Raw genomic sequence first — 15,480 nt, 5'->3', positions numbered from 1 at the left:
CGAGTTGACCGACTGGCAATGGCACGCAGGCTTAAAGGTAGGTTGTAAGCTCCCAACCCTCAACAAGAACCATACGGCATCAGCCGAGGTGGGAATCGACTCTGGAAGTGGGTTGGCCTGAACCTATGTTGCATCATAGAGGCTGAGATAACCAGAGAATCTGCTGACGCGCGAGCCGAACCACCAGTCTTACTACGCTGGCGAGCTCTTCTATGTTGTTTGCACGTGCTTGGTAAAGATATCTTTCGGCTTCTTCCTCCTGCGTATCGCCACTGAGCCGAAAATCATAGCAGCGATCAAGTTTCTCATGAGCGGGACAGTCTCTTTCAGTTTCGTCTACTTCTGCATGGCCGTCTTTCAGTGTCACCCGGTCAACGCGTGGTGGGACGATAATCCACGCTCCGAGGGACGCTGCTTGACCCCAGACGCCATTGTAAAGACGTCGTACCTGGCCACGGCCATCAACTGCCTTGCTGACTTTACTTATGCCTTTCTGCCCGTGGTGATCGTCTGGCCACTTTCGATGAGCATGACGAGAAAATGTCTCATCGTATTGTTGATGGGGATGGGTGCCGTGTAAGTGGCAACTGTGTTCACGTGGGAAGGAAAAAAAGTATAAAATTTGTAGCAAACAGGGGTTCTCAGATGATTCTGACAGCGTTATTCTGGGGTTGCAGTGGGAGCTCGGTGACCATTGCGCGTGCGAGGTTGGTGCCTGGCCTTTTGGATGGTGATGACTTTCTCTGTATGAAACTCCATCCCCTACCCGCCTCTCACCACTACCGTCCTGACACTGGCCAAAGACACAAACATGGACTTTGCAACATGGAGCACCGTCGAAGTTGGCACGGGGATGACAGCCTCTTCCTTGGCATGCCTCCGGCCGCTCTTCCAAAACATGCGATACGTATGGCGTGGCAGCGGACAAGGACCGTCTAATCGCTGGTGGCAGTTGCGAGCAAACCGCCGCCGCCAGCGCACCCCCCGGGACGTACTGCCTGCTGCTCGGGATGGTATCGAAGCTGGCACGTGGGACTACAACCACGACCCCACGATCAACCCGGCGTCCGCAGGCTCTGCGGAAGCCAGGGGCAGGGGCTCCCGAGGCAACGCCCGTGGGAGCCATGGAGCAGAAAGAGTGTGGTTCCAGAACCTGTTGCAACTTTCAGCGAAAACCACGTCGACAATCTTGACTCTTACACGCCGCGGCAGGGACGGGCAGAATGACGGAAGGGACAGCATGTCACTGGCGGAAAACGGACTAGCTACCACTGCCGGTGTCGAGGAGGATGCTCGTGCTGTCCTGGATGAGGATCCAGGGGTTCGGTCATTGCCTCACATATCCCGACAAGACTCTGGTATCCAAATCCCAATGGAATATTCGGTAAGCCTGCCTTTTTATTCTCAGGGCCTTCAGTGAAACAAGACAACAACAACAAAAAAAAAAGCTGACCCGATGCTTTTGCATGCGGTATGCACATAGGGACTGTACGAGCGTATCGAAAGAAGACCGTCTCAACCGACATCTAGATCTTCAGTCTCGACAAGGGCCAGCACACGGGAAGTGACAAGTGAATATTTGCCGGTCATGGACCCGAGAGCGTTGATAAGTGTCTGGCAAAGCGAATGGCAATGGTGGTGGTGCTTGCTTTTGCCCAGCTTGGGACAGAGGGAGGGGAGTCTGGTTGCACCTAGAGCAAGATAGGCATAGTGGAGGACCTCAGGATGTCGTAGCTCAGCTCAGCGCAGCGAATTTTTGATAATATTGATTGATTAATGATATGTAATACTTCAAACTAAGAATTCATTCCACTCGTGAAGTCAAGGGCTTTGTCACAGCTGCAAGCAAGTGCATCCATATTAACTCATGATCACTGCAGGGTAGGTAGGGTAGGGAAGTGGGTATTTGATGATTTTGATGAAGCCAACTTGATCAAAGCTGAACAGAAAGCGCTCAAAGAGAAGAGAAAGAAAAAGAATCGAAAACTAACTGGTCCATGCCATTTTTGTTTAGTTCAGTTCATACTTTTGTGTTTCCGGAAAACTTTAGAGCAAATTGAATCGGAAAATGCATTCTACAATGTCATTTGTAGATAGTAAAGTAATGTGTTAAATGTCGCAAATCATATTTGGGTGCTGGCAAGCTGTGTCGATTGCAACATCACAACTTCCGCACGCAATTGGTTGCGGCGGCTGTCGGGGGCCGACACCCACACACGTGCAATCACGCAATGGCGCCAGGTGCAATTGCTTCATTATTGGACATGAAACTCTTCGACGTGGACACAACTTTGACTACACTTCATCTTTTCAGTGTCATTTTGATCTTCAGAGACGATTTCATCATCCAAAATCAATTTACGCTACCTATGGCTGTGTTGAAGCCCGACGACTCTTCCGAAATGCACGCTCTGGGTATCAAGACTCGCTTTCACCAGATAGCATACATCTAACCTATATACATTTCATAACGATCATTTCCCACATCCAGCCTCCAGGGCCTCTTCCATACACACCGCCAACCGAAAGTCCGGGTTCGCGACACTGACCCCGAATGCTTTGGTTATTCACTCCAACACAGATCTCTACCTACTCAAGGCGTTTACCATACTCGGAAAAGTTTGGACATTTCTTGATATGGCTACTCTTGCCCGTCGACTCGCTAAAGATGTTGCAGCCGCCCTTGGCGACGTTGGGTGGTGTGTACACTATCTCAAGAGTCAACATCAGAACCGCAAAGAAACCGATTCAAGAGCGAAGTGGTTTCAATCGCCTACGAAAGCAACAAACAGACAATACTTACGGTGCAAGGACACGGCGAAGTCGCTACCCTTGTTCCAGACACGGTGGACGCCAAGCTCGTCTGCCATGTACGCCACCGCGTTCTCCTTATATGTCTTTTCAGATATGACCTTCATCGGCTGCTCGACATTTGGCTCCGGGAATGCATATCGGGTCTCAGTTAATTCGCCCCGGAGGATCTTCATTAGGCAATGAGCATTGCCGTGGTCGTGGATTGGGCTTCCTTTGCCAGGACTCCAGACAAGAACGAGCTGTTCAATGGAGAAGGCGGGGAGACTTATCAGCTCTAGGGCACCATTACATGTGGAAAGACTTGCCAGTTCAACTTACCAAGTTACTTTTCCCATTACCCTCATCGACGAGGTTACGAGTGTAGCCTCTGGATTTATCTCCCATCGCATATTTTTGCCAACCGCACTCATCGGCCTTGTACTCTTCCATCAGCCACTTCAAGTAGTCGACATCGACATCATCGGAAGTCAAGCCAGAGCAAGGTCCAAGACCATCCTTCAGGTCCAATACGAGATTTGCGAATGTGTTAGGTGGGTTGAGTGGTGGGCTGAGTATTGCCTGCGGCACTGTCGCGAGGGCAGGAGCGTGGATAGTTTGGACAGAAGACATTTCGTTGGTTATTCTCGAGTGAGAAACTAGGCGGATGGGTATGCTATGGAACCAAAATGGTACTCAAGATTGATAAAAGGTGCACAAGAGGGTTGGTACGGATAGAGCGGGAGAGGATTATTGACGAGAAATTGGGACCGACTGTTTCTACTAACAATTTGCAATCAGCTCTGTACAGATAGGTTGCAACAAAGTTGCGGTGTCTCGCCTGGACTCGCATGACCTCCCATCGGTCCGTGTTTTGTCAAGTGCGGTGCGAACACGGCGGAACCAGTTTTGGCGGTGGGGCAGGTCCCGTGCAGAGTACAAGGCCTACCTACCTACATACGACGTCTTTCGAAGACACATCCTTGCGACCCAACAAAGGCAGTTTCGCAGCAATCAAAACGCACAACCCGATGCATTTACTCCGGTTTTCGCTTGAAGAACTCAAGCTCTAAGGCATGAACCTGCTCAAGCTTCGTTTGGCACTCTCGAAGAGTTGAATAGCATGCGCATTCTTTCGATTGGGGAATACAGTGTGGAAATACACAAGCAACCTGACAGAACTTGCGACAAAAAAACCCAAATGTCAAAACTGGCAGCATACCTAATGCAAGAGGCTTATCGTCGGCTGCTCGCGGTTACAGACTTCTCATCCCTACGTCTCCCGAGACGTGTCACCAACTAGGTATGCAAATCACCAGGATCAGTACATATGTGTGCAGCTTGAGTCGCAGCGTGCCACGCAGTTTTTTTTCTTTCTTTTAAACCCTTTTCTCCTCAAAAATTCTATTTATGGTGGCTATTGGCATAATCGTTCCTAGGCCTGTACTTGTCAGGTATCTCTTCTCCGACTCTGTCTAAATTGCTGATAACAATCAGCACCCACACTGGTCATAATTCTGCACACGTTGTGCATATGTCAAGAGATAGCTGACTGGCACTGTGGAAACTTGCGCAATAACCGATCATTCGGAGGGCTCAATTGCCAAGTCCACAATCGTTTGATTTAGCGGCAAGCCGTTTGTTTCTTGCATCATCCCAGGCCGCCATTGCAAGTAATTACCTAATATAAATGAGATCCGAGGGCGTATTTTACCGAGATACTTTGGCGTTCAATTATGTATGTTTGGTAGACAATGGGGGCCTAATGGGTTATAGAGGTTCTCGTAATCTTTTTTGGTCCGGGGCGTTGCTTGGTTTTGCCAAATAGGTCGAGTCAGTGCACAATATATAATGTTCAATCTAACCCATAACGTCACTAAACTGTCATGCTCGGGATGCTACAGGTGGATAGCGTCTCAAGGAAACAATGGTCCCAGCACAGTCGTTATCGTGTCATCAAAGTTGCACTTTATTAACCTAGCTAGAGGTTTCTGCGCACCATCTACACATGCAGGATTTTATCCAAGGCATCAATGGGAGAATGAGGTATCCATCCAGACTTGCTTTACTTCGTCTACGTTGAGAAACTGCCAAGTATTTCATTGTCCTCTAAACTAGGTAGAACTATAATATCAACGTGACCATACAAGCCATAGTTCGAACCCAGTCGCAGTACTAACCCCCTCTGTGGACCCCTCTGCGCGGTGCAAAAGCTTACCTACAGACCACAGTACGTATTGCGTGCGGTGCAAAATTGGCCGCGCGATTCAGTGCGGGGTCACAAGTAGTAGCAAGCTCCAACCGGAGTTAAGAAAAGAAAAGAAAAATTAAAAAAAATTATTACAGTTCTTAGTCACATAGGTACTAAGAGTTACCTTGGGTTTGCACATCCTCGTATTATAATCGTTATCTCGAGAGGACTACTGTGCAAGAGGAAATCACGCAGTCAAAAATCTGCTGCGAGATTTTGGCCCCGCCCATTATGTCGCACCCGTTAGGGACGACGAGCTCGCTGGGAGATCTCCCGTCGCGTAAGTGCTCAAGAACCATTGATCATAGGCTTTTCACATTGCTAATCCAATAAAACATACTGTATATGTCTGTATTCGCTCGAGAACAGTTGCCGTTGAGATATGGCATAGTTACAGGATCCAAATCATACTCTCGATCTTTACAACATTGATTCTCCTCCGGTTCTATCTCGAGCACACACAGGGTCGAGACCAAAGCTCTGTGGCATTTGCGAAGAAGTTTGGGGAACAGACTGTTAAGGAAGAACCAACCCCTACGCCAGTCGAAACCCCCAAGACATCTACGACACTCGGAAAAACCAAGCCTAGCGGGCCGCGACGGATCAAAGGCGACGTAAACAAGACCGGCAGGAACGGGACCGCGCAAGCAGATATAACCGCGACTGGACGAGAGATCCTGCCGCTCGTCTTCTTCTCCTCCGTCACAGGCAGGACCGACAAGGTTGCCCGTGAGTATGCAGCAAGATTAGACGAATCCCTGGGCGGCTTGCCTGCTGTGGTAGGATGTTCGTTCCGGGAGTCCAGGATTCTGGATCTGTCCGAGATTGACTACGACGAGTATTTCATCTCGGTGCCCAATATTGAGGCCCAGAAAGAAGGCTCGCGTGTGGAGCTGCTGTACCTCCTGCTTCTACCCAGCTTCAACATCGACACCATCAACGATACTTTCCTCGAGCATCTCCAGGAGACGCACCATGATTTCAGGATAGACACCGCGCCCTTAGCCCCGATTCTGGGCTACTCTGTGTTTGGGTTTGGCGATCGGGAGGGGTGGCCAACTGAGGAGGAAGGCTTCTGCTTCCAGGCCAAGGAGGTTGACAAATGGATGGCAAAGTTGACAGGGCGCAAGCGGGCCTGCCCACTTGGTATGGGAGACTCCAAAACCGATGCATCAGAGCGGCTTTCAGAGTGGCACGACGGTGTCGTTGACGTGCTGAGCCTTCTCGCACAGACGGGGTCGCTGGGTGAAGGTGTGCGCGGTTCAGGTGATGCTGTTGAGAGTGAGGATGAAGGCGGTTCCGACGAGGAAGACGACGAGGTGCTCATCGAGGACAACGAATCGATGGAGAAAAAACCCAAAAAGTCAAAATCGAAAGCACTCGACGACGTGGAAGACATTGGGCGCATGCTAGACACGTCTCGCGCGAATGGTACAGCACCGCCGGTGGCTGTAGATTTCACGACATATGACAAGCCCAAGGGCGGCAGCAAAAAGCAGCCAGCCATCCAGACCGTCAAAGAGATGGTGCCTAAAAGCTCCCCAACCTATGCGGCGCTTACCAAACAAGGCTACGCAATCGTTGGCTCACATTCAGGTGTCAAGATTTGCCGTTGGACAAAGTCGGCTCTGAGAGGACGGGGCAGCTGCTACAAATACTCATTCTACGGCATCAACTCTCACCAGTGCATGGAAGCCACACCTTCACTTTCATGTTCCAACAAATGCGTTTTCTGCTGGCGCCACGGGACTAACCCCGTCGGCACAACCTGGCGTTGGGTTGCTGATCCACCCGACATGATATTCGACGGGATCAGGGCAGGGCACTACCAAAAGATCAAGATGATGCGAGGAGTGCCTGGAGTTAGGGCAGAGCGGTTCGCCGAGGCGATGCGCATTCGTCATTGTGCTCTTTCGCTCGTGGGCGAGCCCATATTTTACCCACATATCAACGAGTTCCTTCGACTCCTGCACGCCGAGCACATATCTTCCTTCTTGGTCTGTAACGCGCAGCATCCTGACCAACTTGCTGCCCTTGGACACGTGACACAGCTCTACGTGTCCATCGACGCCTCGAACAAGGATTCGCTGCGTCGCATCGACAGGCCGCTACATCGCGACTTTTGGGAGCGCCTGCAGCGTTGCTTGGATATCCTACGGGAGAAGAGGTTCCGACAACGCACTGTCTTCAGACTCACTCTCGTCAAGGGCTTCAACGTCGAGGACGAAGTCGAGGGCTATGCCGACATGGTTGAAAAGGCCATGCCGTGCTTTGTGGAGGTCAAGGGCGTCACATACTGTGGCACATCAACTTCTGCAGGCGCCGGTTTGAGCATGTCCAACGTACCCTTCTACCACGAAGTGACGGAATTCGTCACTGCGCTTGAAAAGTCACTACGCAAGAGGGGTCTGGCGTACGGTCTCGCGGCAGAGCACGCACACAGCTGCTGCGTGCTTCTGGCTAGCGAGCGTTTCTTGGTGGATGGCAAATGGCACACCCGTATCGATTACGAAAAGTTTTTCCAGCTTCTGGAGGAGAAGGGACCACATGGAGACTTCAGCCCTGAGGACTACATGGGACCCGAGACGCCTGAGTGGGCTACCTGGGGCAACGGAGGCTTCGATCCCCGTGACCAGAGGGTGGATAGAAAGGGAAGGCCTATAGAAGCCTAGTGCATATGATGACTCTAGTTCTAGTCTATAACACTCTGGACATCTGTGCTTGTCACAAAGTGCAATAAAAAAAAAAGAAAGAAAGAAATTAGCATCATGCCGTTGATCATTAGAGAATTCTGCGCAATATCGCCCCTGATCGCCCAGGGCGATGATGTCTACAGTATATACAAAGTGTTCTACAGAATATGGGAGGGCCCCCCAGGCTAAACGACCTCCTTTTGTTTTTTTTCGGGGGATTCCCTGTATTGTTACAAAAAATTTCAACCCGATCGAGAAACGACTGGGTAAATAGATGGGTGGACACTATAGGTGCCTTTTTCTTTTCTTGCTGTTCGTAACACGCGGTTGCTGGATGGATGTCGAATCGAGGTTTCATCATTTCTTTGGCTGGATCGAGGGTGCAAATGTTCATTTCGGATCGTAAAGACTAGGATGGGTGCCGATGAGATGTCTCGAGTTTGCATCGACATTCGAGCTGTCTCAAGTCTAGTCAAGACCGGCGGCGGGAGGCATGTCATCGACATCGACGTCGACGACGTCATCTAACGGTCCAGCCTTGCCGGCGGCAGCGGCCGGTGCCGAGGCAGCCGTCAACTTCAGCTCCTTGTCGTATGCAATCATCTCGGCCAGGACATCAAGAGTGGGCTATAATGATCACATGTTAGTACAGAAAAAAAAAAAAAAAAAAAAAAAAAAAAAAAAAGAAATGCCTTCAGGCCAACAGTCCCCCGGGGAAATTATGGCTCCGACTCACCTTGGCCACGATGCTGTTGTAAATAGGAATCAGGTCTCCCGGGCTCGGGTAGACCTTGAGGGCGCAGTAGAAGTGCAGCGCACACTCGATGGTTTTTGTGGCTGTTTCCCGGGTCATGCAAAGTCAGCGTCCATCAACGACAAAATGGACATGGGGGAACAGAAAGACACAAAGAGGCTTGTGCAGGGTCACACTCACGATCGTTGGCGAGGGCCTCGCCGATGGTGACCTGCTCGTTGAAGAATTGTTCCTTCTCCTCAACGCCGGTTGGGAAGCCGGCCAGCTTGATCTCGTCGACAGCTTGCCTAATCAACTCGAGGCGTTGGCCCTCGGCAGCCTCGGCGCCGTCCTTCTCAACGCGCGCCTGCTTGCGCTCGTTGCGGCGCAGCTGACGACGGAACTCGGAGGATGTGCGGCGCTGGTGGTCAAAGTACACAGCGTATGCTTAAGGTACGAGAGCGAGCTGAAAGTCAGTTCATATACGGAGAACCAAGCTGTGCTGGAGATCGGAGCTCACCCAAAAGACCAGTCGCGAGAGCTGCGGCCGAGGCCGTCCATATCATGGTGTTTTGCTGCATGTCGAAAGGTAAACGGGAAGACTGCTGGAGAGAGACTGCTGGCGGTCGGGCAAAGATAACCAGATGATCGCGTGGGTACACTGAGTCTGGTAGTTGAGCTGATATCGTACTTGCAGATGGGCTGGTGTGAATGGTTGGATGCAACGGCAGTGTTTGCTTTCAGTCGTTTTTGGTAATCTCCAACCTTTGACCTGGTAGGTACGCAAGCCAAATTTTTACAATCTTATCAGTTAGTTCGCGCTACAAGGTACACACTCTTATGAATTGGGGGCTACAAACTAAGGTACCTACCAGCTATTGGTAGCTCCTCGCGCAGCCCCCGAGCTTTTGCACTCTGGGTGGAGTACATGGGTGCAACCAAAGCCCCACCTGGTCGTGTCAAGCTCCATTGAGTGGTGGACGGCAAGACGGGTTACCGTTAGGTCGCTACACGGTTTGGCATCATCCGAACGTTCGTTAACATTTTGTCACGCATCAATCAAGCCACGGCCTAGAAGGCAGTTTCTAACGAGCTTACTTGTTTCTTGTTGTTCTTTATTCCACGATTTTCTGAGGCATCTCATTCTTGTGACTAGGAAAATCTACACAAAATGAGCGACGAACGGGGCTTGAAGTCCCTCCGGGCAGGGGCTAAGAGGAAAACTGTCCGACCGACTATCAGCAACCCGCGACCCGTCAATGAGCCCAACAAGAACGTCGATGTCCCCAGAGGCAGGGCCGGTCCCCCGGATGGACATATGGCGGCTCGTCAGCGTCCACCTTTGGCAAGTGGGAAAGTAAGTGCCATTGGCCATTACATGTCGATTGACGTGATTGCCTCTGGTCTTGGCCAATACTGACGCGGGTTCCCGATAGACTTCGGATCTCGTAAAACGTCGGTTCTCTACGCGCTTCAATGACCTACCTACCGACGGCTTTGCGCCGCCCATGCCGGCTCTCCCATCATTTGACTCATATGAAGCAGCCAGTAGCAGAGATCGGGAGATGAGAGGTGCACCACCCTCACGAGGTGCCGGCGCTCCCCTCACCATTGACCGTAGGGTTTTGGGTGATCCAAACCTGAGTGCCGAACAGTACGTGGCCAAGATCTTGAGTGATGCCACCGAAGATGAGATTCGTGAGTTTGAAGAGTCGCTGCGAGGGCTGAAGGACGGTACGTCTCAGCGTCTCCAGGCCAACGTGCTCCAAAACCGGACTCAGTTCATCAAGATCAGCAAGGAGGCCGAGAAGCTCAAGGGTGAAATGCGTGCGCTGAAGAGTCTGATGTCGGAGCTCAAGGCTAATACCACCGCGCTCCGATCTGCTTCTTCCGGCAACGGACCCAACGGCGACTCGTCGGACCCCAGTGGTGGCTTCTCTACTGGCCTTAGCAAGCGTGATAAGAGAAGCTCTGTGGCAGACCGTACGGCCCTTTGGAACTCGCAGATGCAGGCATTGTACAAGAACGTTGAGGGATCACAGAAGTTTTTGCCACATTCCTCCACCCGTCATGTATTGCAGAACGCCGGGCCATGGATTGAGCTGGACAATGCAACTTACAAGTCCAGACGGTCCATTCAGATATTTCTTCTGAACGATCACCTTCTGGTTGCATCCAGAAAGAAGCGCAAGGCCGATGTGTCTGGCGACTTTAGGGGTCCCGAGATGAAGCTTGTTGCGGATAGGTGCTGGCCGCTGCTTGATATCGAAGTTGTGGATATGGCTGGGTCAGGTGAGACCTCGAGCGGCCGTAACAAGCTCGCCGAGGCAATCATGGTTAGGGGAGTCGGGCAAGAGACTCTCATCTATCGCACCGAAAAGCCAGATGGACCTGAGAAGGCGTCACTGCTCATGAACATCCGAAAAGCAGTTGAAGAACTGCGAAGGGGGCTTCAGTCGGAAATGGACGCCAACAACAAGGCCAAAGATACCATCAACTACTTTGCATCGCGAGACCCTGGCCTTCTCCAGAAGACTGCTCTCCTGGAGACATTGTCTGACATCAAAGACATGCTCATCGAGGTGGATGGCAAGCAGCAGAATTTACGTTGGGTTGAGAGTCAGATGGATGAGCTCGACATCGACATAGCACTGCAGCGTTTCGACCCAGCCGTGCAGCGTGTGGAGAAGCTCAAGGGTCTTGCTCGAGGGTTGAAGAACAATGCGATCGCACAAGACTTTATTGAGTTCAAGGTGGAGGAAAGGACGGCAAAGCTGGCGGCTATAATCTCGCGGGAGCTGGTTGACTCGCACGATAGCCCGCGCAAGACCAAGCGCAATGTTGCTTGGCTGACGAAACTGGGATTCGAAGACCGCGCCCGCGAAGCGTACTTGGAGGCGCGAAGCAACATCATCCAAAAGCGATCAAGGTGAGTTCAGTAAATCCTTTTCTTGGTACATGTTCCTGGCACCAAGCTCAAAGTCTGACTTGTGATTTTTTTTCCCGGTTACGCGCAGGCAATGTATTTTCCAAGGTGATCTGTGGATGTATATTTGGGAGATATCATTTGTCTACTTCACCGTCATCAAGAATACGGTGGCATGCTTCCAGAGCTGCTTTCCGCCCCCGATGATGAGTGTATGCGTCAAGTGGGCTAAGGAAAAGGTGGACGCCTTCAACGCAATCCTCGCACGGCAGCTCAGCAGCACGGACCGAGACGGCGAGATATGGAGGAAATGCGTGGATCAGGCCAAGAGTCATGCCGACATGTTGTCTGAAGTTGGACTCGACTTTCGAAACCTGGTCGGACGGGTACCAGAACCCGGGGCGACGAAGAAGGCAGCGTCGCAGGCACCGGCGCTTGGCCTCGGCCTCTCTTAGGAGGAAGGAAAAGAGGAGATTGCTTTGGCCATGGATTGCTGGGTCATTTTGGGAAGAATATGACGACGAGAAGAGCATTTGTCGTAGGAAGTTGGTTATTTACACATGGGGAGACCAGCCTAAACGTAAAAGAAAATAATAAAAAAGAGACAAAAAAGAGACAAAAAAGATACATGAGTGTGGCGTTTCTCTGTTCAGAAGTACTGTTAAATTGCAATACGGTGATATCCAAGGCGGTGTTTTCCACTATTTTAATACACCACTTTACAGCAATTTCTAATGCAGATTATCGTCATAGGTACGTATGTTTGGTTATGTCCGGGGTCAAGACACAAGGCATACATGCTGAAGCAGGAGCTACTTAGCATGTTCATGAGCAACAAGCGTGAAGCGGGGCAGCTCATCCCTGACTGACTGACTGACTGGCTGGCTAACTGACTGAATTCTGCCCCTCTTAAGCAAGTAGATCGTTGGTAGGAAGCGATTGACCGCCCTCATAATGCAAAGAAGGTGGCCAAGCACCGAATAAAAACAATGCACTTGCCTGTCTGTTTTTTTTTTTTTTTTGAACCAAGCCAGTCCCCAGATTGATAAGAGGCTGCCCGTTGCAGCTACCCACCCGATTGTACCAGATTCGGTGGTTAACATGTCCATCTATCTACCTTAACCTTAAGTACCTACCTCTTTAGGGGGGACAAGATCACTTCAAAGAAACGCCTACTGAATCCGTCTTATTGTCATTCCTGTATTAAATTATGCCGGAACTCTGAAAGTTGTGATTTGTGCCATAGCAAAATGAGAAAGGAAAATCCAAAACACCCTAGAAATAGTTCCAAAACCTTTGTATGCACCCGAGAATCATTGAAAATTACAAAACAAGCCAATCCATTCCATTCACCAAAAGCCGGGTCAGCTCAGGTCCCCTTTCTTGGGGTCCTCCACTCAAAGAAACCCGCTTTTTAATTACAGGCGCGCACGCACGCACCAGATTAGACAAGACTAGCCCACAGTAAGGTGGGTAGAGTAGAAACCGACCTCCTCCTACCTACGTACTCTACCTACCGCCTAGGTAAGGTAGCTTATTAGACCCCGCAGCAACTGAAAGCAACAATCTGCAAGAGCAGGCAGAGAGCTAGCTCGGAGAACGACTCGCCTCCAGCTGAGTGAAGTGCCTCCCGCCCTCCGACCTGCCAACCAACAAAGTGCCGCCACCCCCCCCCCCCCCCCCCCCCCCCCCCGTTTCGCGCGACGCAAAAACCGCCCGCCCACACTCGACGCAGCAAGCAAAGCAGGTCAAGCATTTCAGCCCAAACCCGACGTCACATTCATTTATCTGCCCGCCCGTAAACGACGACATTGATTGATTGAGACCACAAAAACCTCATCTCACCACGACGCCCTCCCACCGCCCTTGCCTTGGTTAATTTTAGACAAAACCAACCCTGTTCCAACATCACCAACAGGAGACGCAACTCAATCGGTAAAATAGGATTTTCGATCGAGCACCCGACCCTCACCGCCGCAGCAGAGCTAGCCTCTGATAAACCATTCCCAGCGTCAGACGACGACCATCGCACCAAGATGGACACCAACATGGAGGACGTCGGGCGCGTGCCTTCGGAACTTGCCCCTCAACCCTCCTCGGAGCCCACTACGATTCCGACATTGGATGGATGGATTGAGAGCTTGATGGCATGCAAGCAACTGGTTGAGGCCGATGTCCAGAGGTTGTGCGAGAAGGTCCGTCGACGCGTTTGATTCAGCATGATCCAGATGGGAAACCCCCCCACCTCCCTGGGGCGCTCATGTGCACCCTAGTCTTCGACCATGACAAGAGAAAGCGTACAAAGAGATGATGACTGACGCGCTTCATTTGAACCCCTCCCACAGGCGCGCGAAGTCTTGCAGGATGAGTCCAACGTTCAGCCAGTTGTATGTTCTTAATTCTTACCCTCCCCCCTTTTCTGGTGGATGCAGCTGCATACATTTCCAGACGGTGTGAGAGAGACTCACGCTCTCCATGTAGAAATGTCCTGTCACAGTCTGCGGTGATATACACGGCCAGTTCCACGACCTCATGGAGCTTTTCAAGATTGGTGGACCGAACCCCGATACGAACTATCTTTTCATGGGTATGTCTTCTCGCCGCTGGCTTGCCCGATCAACCAACTTACTTCAGCTGCCTGTCGCCAAACGACCCGGTCACAACAAGCTTGACCTAGATTTTTTCTGGTTGGAATACTCCCGCGCCTGCACCACCGCATTGCTGACCGGTCACCCCACACAACAGGCGACTATGTAGACAGAGGCTACTACTCAGTGGAGACGGTCACTCTTCTTGTCGCGCTCAAGATTCGTTACCCGCAACGCATCACCATCCTCCGCGGAAACCACGAGTCGCGCCAGATCACACAGGTGTACGGCTTCTACGACGAGTGTCTTCGCAAATACGGCAACGCCAATGTTTGGAAGTACTTTACCGACTTGTTCGACTACCTGCCTCTCACAGCCCTCATCGACAACCAAATCTTCTGTCTGCACGGAGGTCTGTCGCCCAGCATCGACACCCTCGACAACATCCGTGCTCTCGACAGGATCCAGGAGGTTCCCCATGAGGGACCCATGTGCGACCTGCTCTGGTCGGACCCCGACGATCGCTGCGGTTGGGGAATCTCGCCCCGTGGTGCTGGCTACACGTTCGGCCAGGACATTTCCGAGGCGTTCAACCACAACAATGGCCTAACGCTCATTGCCAGGGCCCATCAGCTGGTTATGGAGGGATATAACTGGTCGCAGGACCGTAATGTGGTTACGATCTTTTCAGGTAAGACCCGTGACATATGAACGTGCTCCTTCTGTCTGCACTTACCCGGTCACTAACGTTGAGGCATTGTAGCCCCGAATTACTGCTACCGCTGTGGTAACCAAGCTGCCATCATGGAGATTGATGAGCACCTCAAATACACATTGTGAGTTGAAAGTCCACTGTTCATCCCCACGGCTTTGAACCTGGCCGTCTCGCATCCGACATTTTCAGGACTAACGACACCAAAAATAGCCTTCAGTTCGACCCCTGCCCACGCGCTGGCGAGCCGCTGGTTTCGAGAAGTAAGTGTCTCCACGAAACCTTTAGCCTCAATTGTAGCTACTGATCTGACATTTTCCCAGGGACACCCGACTACTTCCTATAATGAACTCGCAAGCAAAAAGTCAAAACCTCGTCATCTCGCTTTTAGCAGGATGAGTTTCGGTTCATGCCGTGACTTTGCGCCGGATCAGCCTCCTACAATCAGCATGCTTAAAATTGCTTGAGAGCAAGGGAGTCCATTTGACCGACACGTCCAGGGTTGAACCACGAGATGAGAAACGGAGGGGGAATCTATTGCGATCACTACCAACATCATCCTGAGTAGGGCTTTGGGGCCCTTTTTCTGTCTGTGATTATTGGGTTAGAGCAACGAGTTTCCTCCACGTAGAGGCCGGCAAAAAGCTTTCAGTAATTCTAGATGCCGGGTTGATATGGACCCCTTTTGTCGTCAACAACAGTAGACATTGTCTAGTAAACGCTCTAGAGTGAACACGCCGAATCAAAGAATAGACACCGATGTTTTTGATGACAAATGTGGGCGTTA

General features: G+C 51.2%; 7 protein-coding genes across 7 annotated transcripts; 5 read left to right on the top strand and 2 right to left on the bottom strand.

Moving 5' to 3' along the window:
- Positions 1-18: 18 nt before the first annotated feature.
- PgNI_01779 (uncharacterized protein) lies at positions 19-580 on the top strand (the record flags this gene model as incomplete). Its single annotated transcript, XM_031121851.1, has 2 exons — positions 19-37; positions 156-580. 2 exons carry the CDS (start codon positions 19-21, stop codon positions 578-580), a joined length of 444 nt encoding a protein of 147 aa, XP_030987871.1.
- Positions 581-811: 231 nt separating this feature from the next.
- Positions 812-1,575, top strand: PgNI_01778 (uncharacterized protein; the record flags this gene model as incomplete). Its single annotated transcript, XM_031121850.1, has 2 exons — positions 812-1,384; positions 1,531-1,575. 2 exons carry the CDS (start codon positions 812-814, stop codon positions 1,573-1,575), a joined length of 618 nt encoding a protein of 205 aa, XP_030987870.1.
- Positions 1,576-2,315: 740 nt separating this feature from the next.
- Positions 2,316-4,590, bottom strand: PgNI_01777 (uncharacterized protein). The gene is made up of 3 exons (XM_031121849.1): positions 3,133-4,590; positions 2,804-3,053; positions 2,316-2,708 (listed from the first exon to the last, which is right to left on the bottom strand). The coding sequence occupies exons 1-3, from the start codon at positions 3,421-3,423 to the stop codon at positions 2,590-2,592; spliced, it is 660 nt and encodes a 219-aa protein (XP_030987538.1). The 5' UTR covers positions 3,424-4,590; the 3' UTR covers positions 2,316-2,589.
- A 564-nt stretch (positions 4,591-5,154) lies between these two features.
- Positions 5,155-7,713, top strand: PgNI_01776 (uncharacterized protein; the record flags this gene model as incomplete). The annotated part of the gene is made up of 2 exons (XM_031121848.1): positions 5,155-5,321; positions 5,411-7,713. Exons 1-2 carry the CDS (start codon positions 5,273-5,275, stop codon positions 7,711-7,713), a joined length of 2,352 nt encoding a protein of 783 aa, XP_030987537.1. The 5' UTR covers positions 5,155-5,272.
- On the bottom strand, positions 7,152-9,242 carry PgNI_01775 (uncharacterized protein). The gene is made up of 4 exons (XM_031121847.1): positions 8,988-9,242; positions 8,669-8,914; positions 8,471-8,571; positions 7,152-8,361 (listed from the first exon to the last, which is right to left on the bottom strand). The coding sequence occupies exons 1-4, from the start codon at positions 9,046-9,048 to the stop codon at positions 8,203-8,205; spliced, it is 567 nt and encodes a 188-aa protein (XP_030987547.1). The 5' UTR covers positions 9,049-9,242; the 3' UTR covers positions 7,152-8,202.
- A 296-nt stretch (positions 9,243-9,538) lies between these two features.
- On the top strand, positions 9,539-12,072 carry PgNI_01774 (uncharacterized protein). Its single transcript, XM_031121846.1, has 3 exons — positions 9,539-9,824; positions 9,904-11,396; positions 11,485-12,072. Exons 1-3 carry the CDS (start codon positions 9,639-9,641, stop codon positions 11,846-11,848), a joined length of 2,043 nt encoding a protein of 680 aa, XP_030987544.1. The 5' UTR covers positions 9,539-9,638; the 3' UTR covers positions 11,849-12,072.
- A 1,045-nt stretch (positions 12,073-13,117) lies between these two features.
- PgNI_01773 (uncharacterized protein) lies at positions 13,118-15,467 on the top strand. Its single transcript, XM_031121845.1, has 7 exons — positions 13,118-13,588; positions 13,739-13,780; positions 13,875-13,980; positions 14,139-14,672; positions 14,745-14,817; positions 14,907-14,956; positions 15,017-15,467. The coding sequence occupies exons 1-7, from the start codon at positions 13,430-13,432 to the stop codon at positions 15,037-15,039; spliced, it is 987 nt and encodes a 328-aa protein (XP_030987875.1). The 5' UTR covers positions 13,118-13,429; the 3' UTR covers positions 15,040-15,467.
- The last annotated feature ends 13 nt before the right edge of the window (positions 15,468-15,480 follow it).

The sequence above is a fragment of the Pyricularia grisea genome, assembly GCF_004355905.1.
Source record: "Pyricularia grisea strain NI907 chromosome Unknown Pyricularia_grisea_NI907_Scaffold_1, whole genome shotgun sequence".
Lineage (NCBI taxonomy): Eukaryota > Fungi > Ascomycota > Sordariomycetes > Magnaporthales > Pyriculariaceae > Pyricularia > Pyricularia grisea.
This window is presented reverse-complemented; position numbering and strand designations above follow the sequence as displayed.

Coding starts and splice junctions, on each gene's coding strand:
- PgNI_01777 (XM_031121849.1), bottom strand. CDS start 3,423: ATGTCTTCTGTCCAAACTATCCACGCTCCTGCCCTCGCGACAGTGCCG. Junction 3,054..3,132: donor GTAATGGGAAAAGTAACTTG/GTAAGTTGAACT, acceptor TCCATTGAACAG/CTCGTTCTTGTCTGGAGTCC. Junction 2,709..2,803: donor CTTCGCCGTGTCCTTGCACC/GTAAGTATTGTC, acceptor CTCTTGAGATAG/TGTACACACCACCCAACGTC.
- PgNI_01775 (XM_031121847.1), bottom strand. CDS start 9,048: ATGCAGCAAAACACCATGATATGGACGGCCTCGGCCGCAGCTCTCGCG. Junction 8,915..8,987: donor TCTCGCGACTGGTCTTTTGG/GTGAGCTCCGAT, acceptor TCGTACCTTAAG/CATACGCTGTGTACTTTGAC. Junction 8,362..8,470: donor ACAACAGCATCGTGGCCAAG/GTGAGTCGGAGC, acceptor TGATCATTATAG/CCCACTCTTGATGTCCTGGC.
- PgNI_01774 (XM_031121846.1), top strand. CDS start 9,639: ATGAGCGACGAACGGGGCTTGAAGTCCCTCCGGGCAGGGGCTAAGAGG. Junction 9,825..9,903: donor CACCTTTGGCAAGTGGGAAA/GTAAGTGCCATT, acceptor GGTTCCCGATAG/ACTTCGGATCTCGTAAAACG. Junction 11,397..11,484: donor ATCATCCAAAAGCGATCAAG/GTGAGTTCAGTA, acceptor GGTTACGCGCAG/GCAATGTATTTTCCAAGGTG.
- PgNI_01773 (XM_031121845.1), top strand. CDS start 13,430: ATGGACACCAACATGGAGGACGTCGGGCGCGTGCCTTCGGAACTTGCC. Junction 13,589..13,738: donor TCCAGAGGTTGTGCGAGAAG/GTCCGTCGACGC, acceptor CCCCTCCCACAG/GCGCGCGAAGTCTTGCAGGA. Junction 14,818..14,906: donor GAGCACCTCAAATACACATT/GTGAGTTGAAAG, acceptor CACCAAAAATAG/CCTTCAGTTCGACCCCTGCC.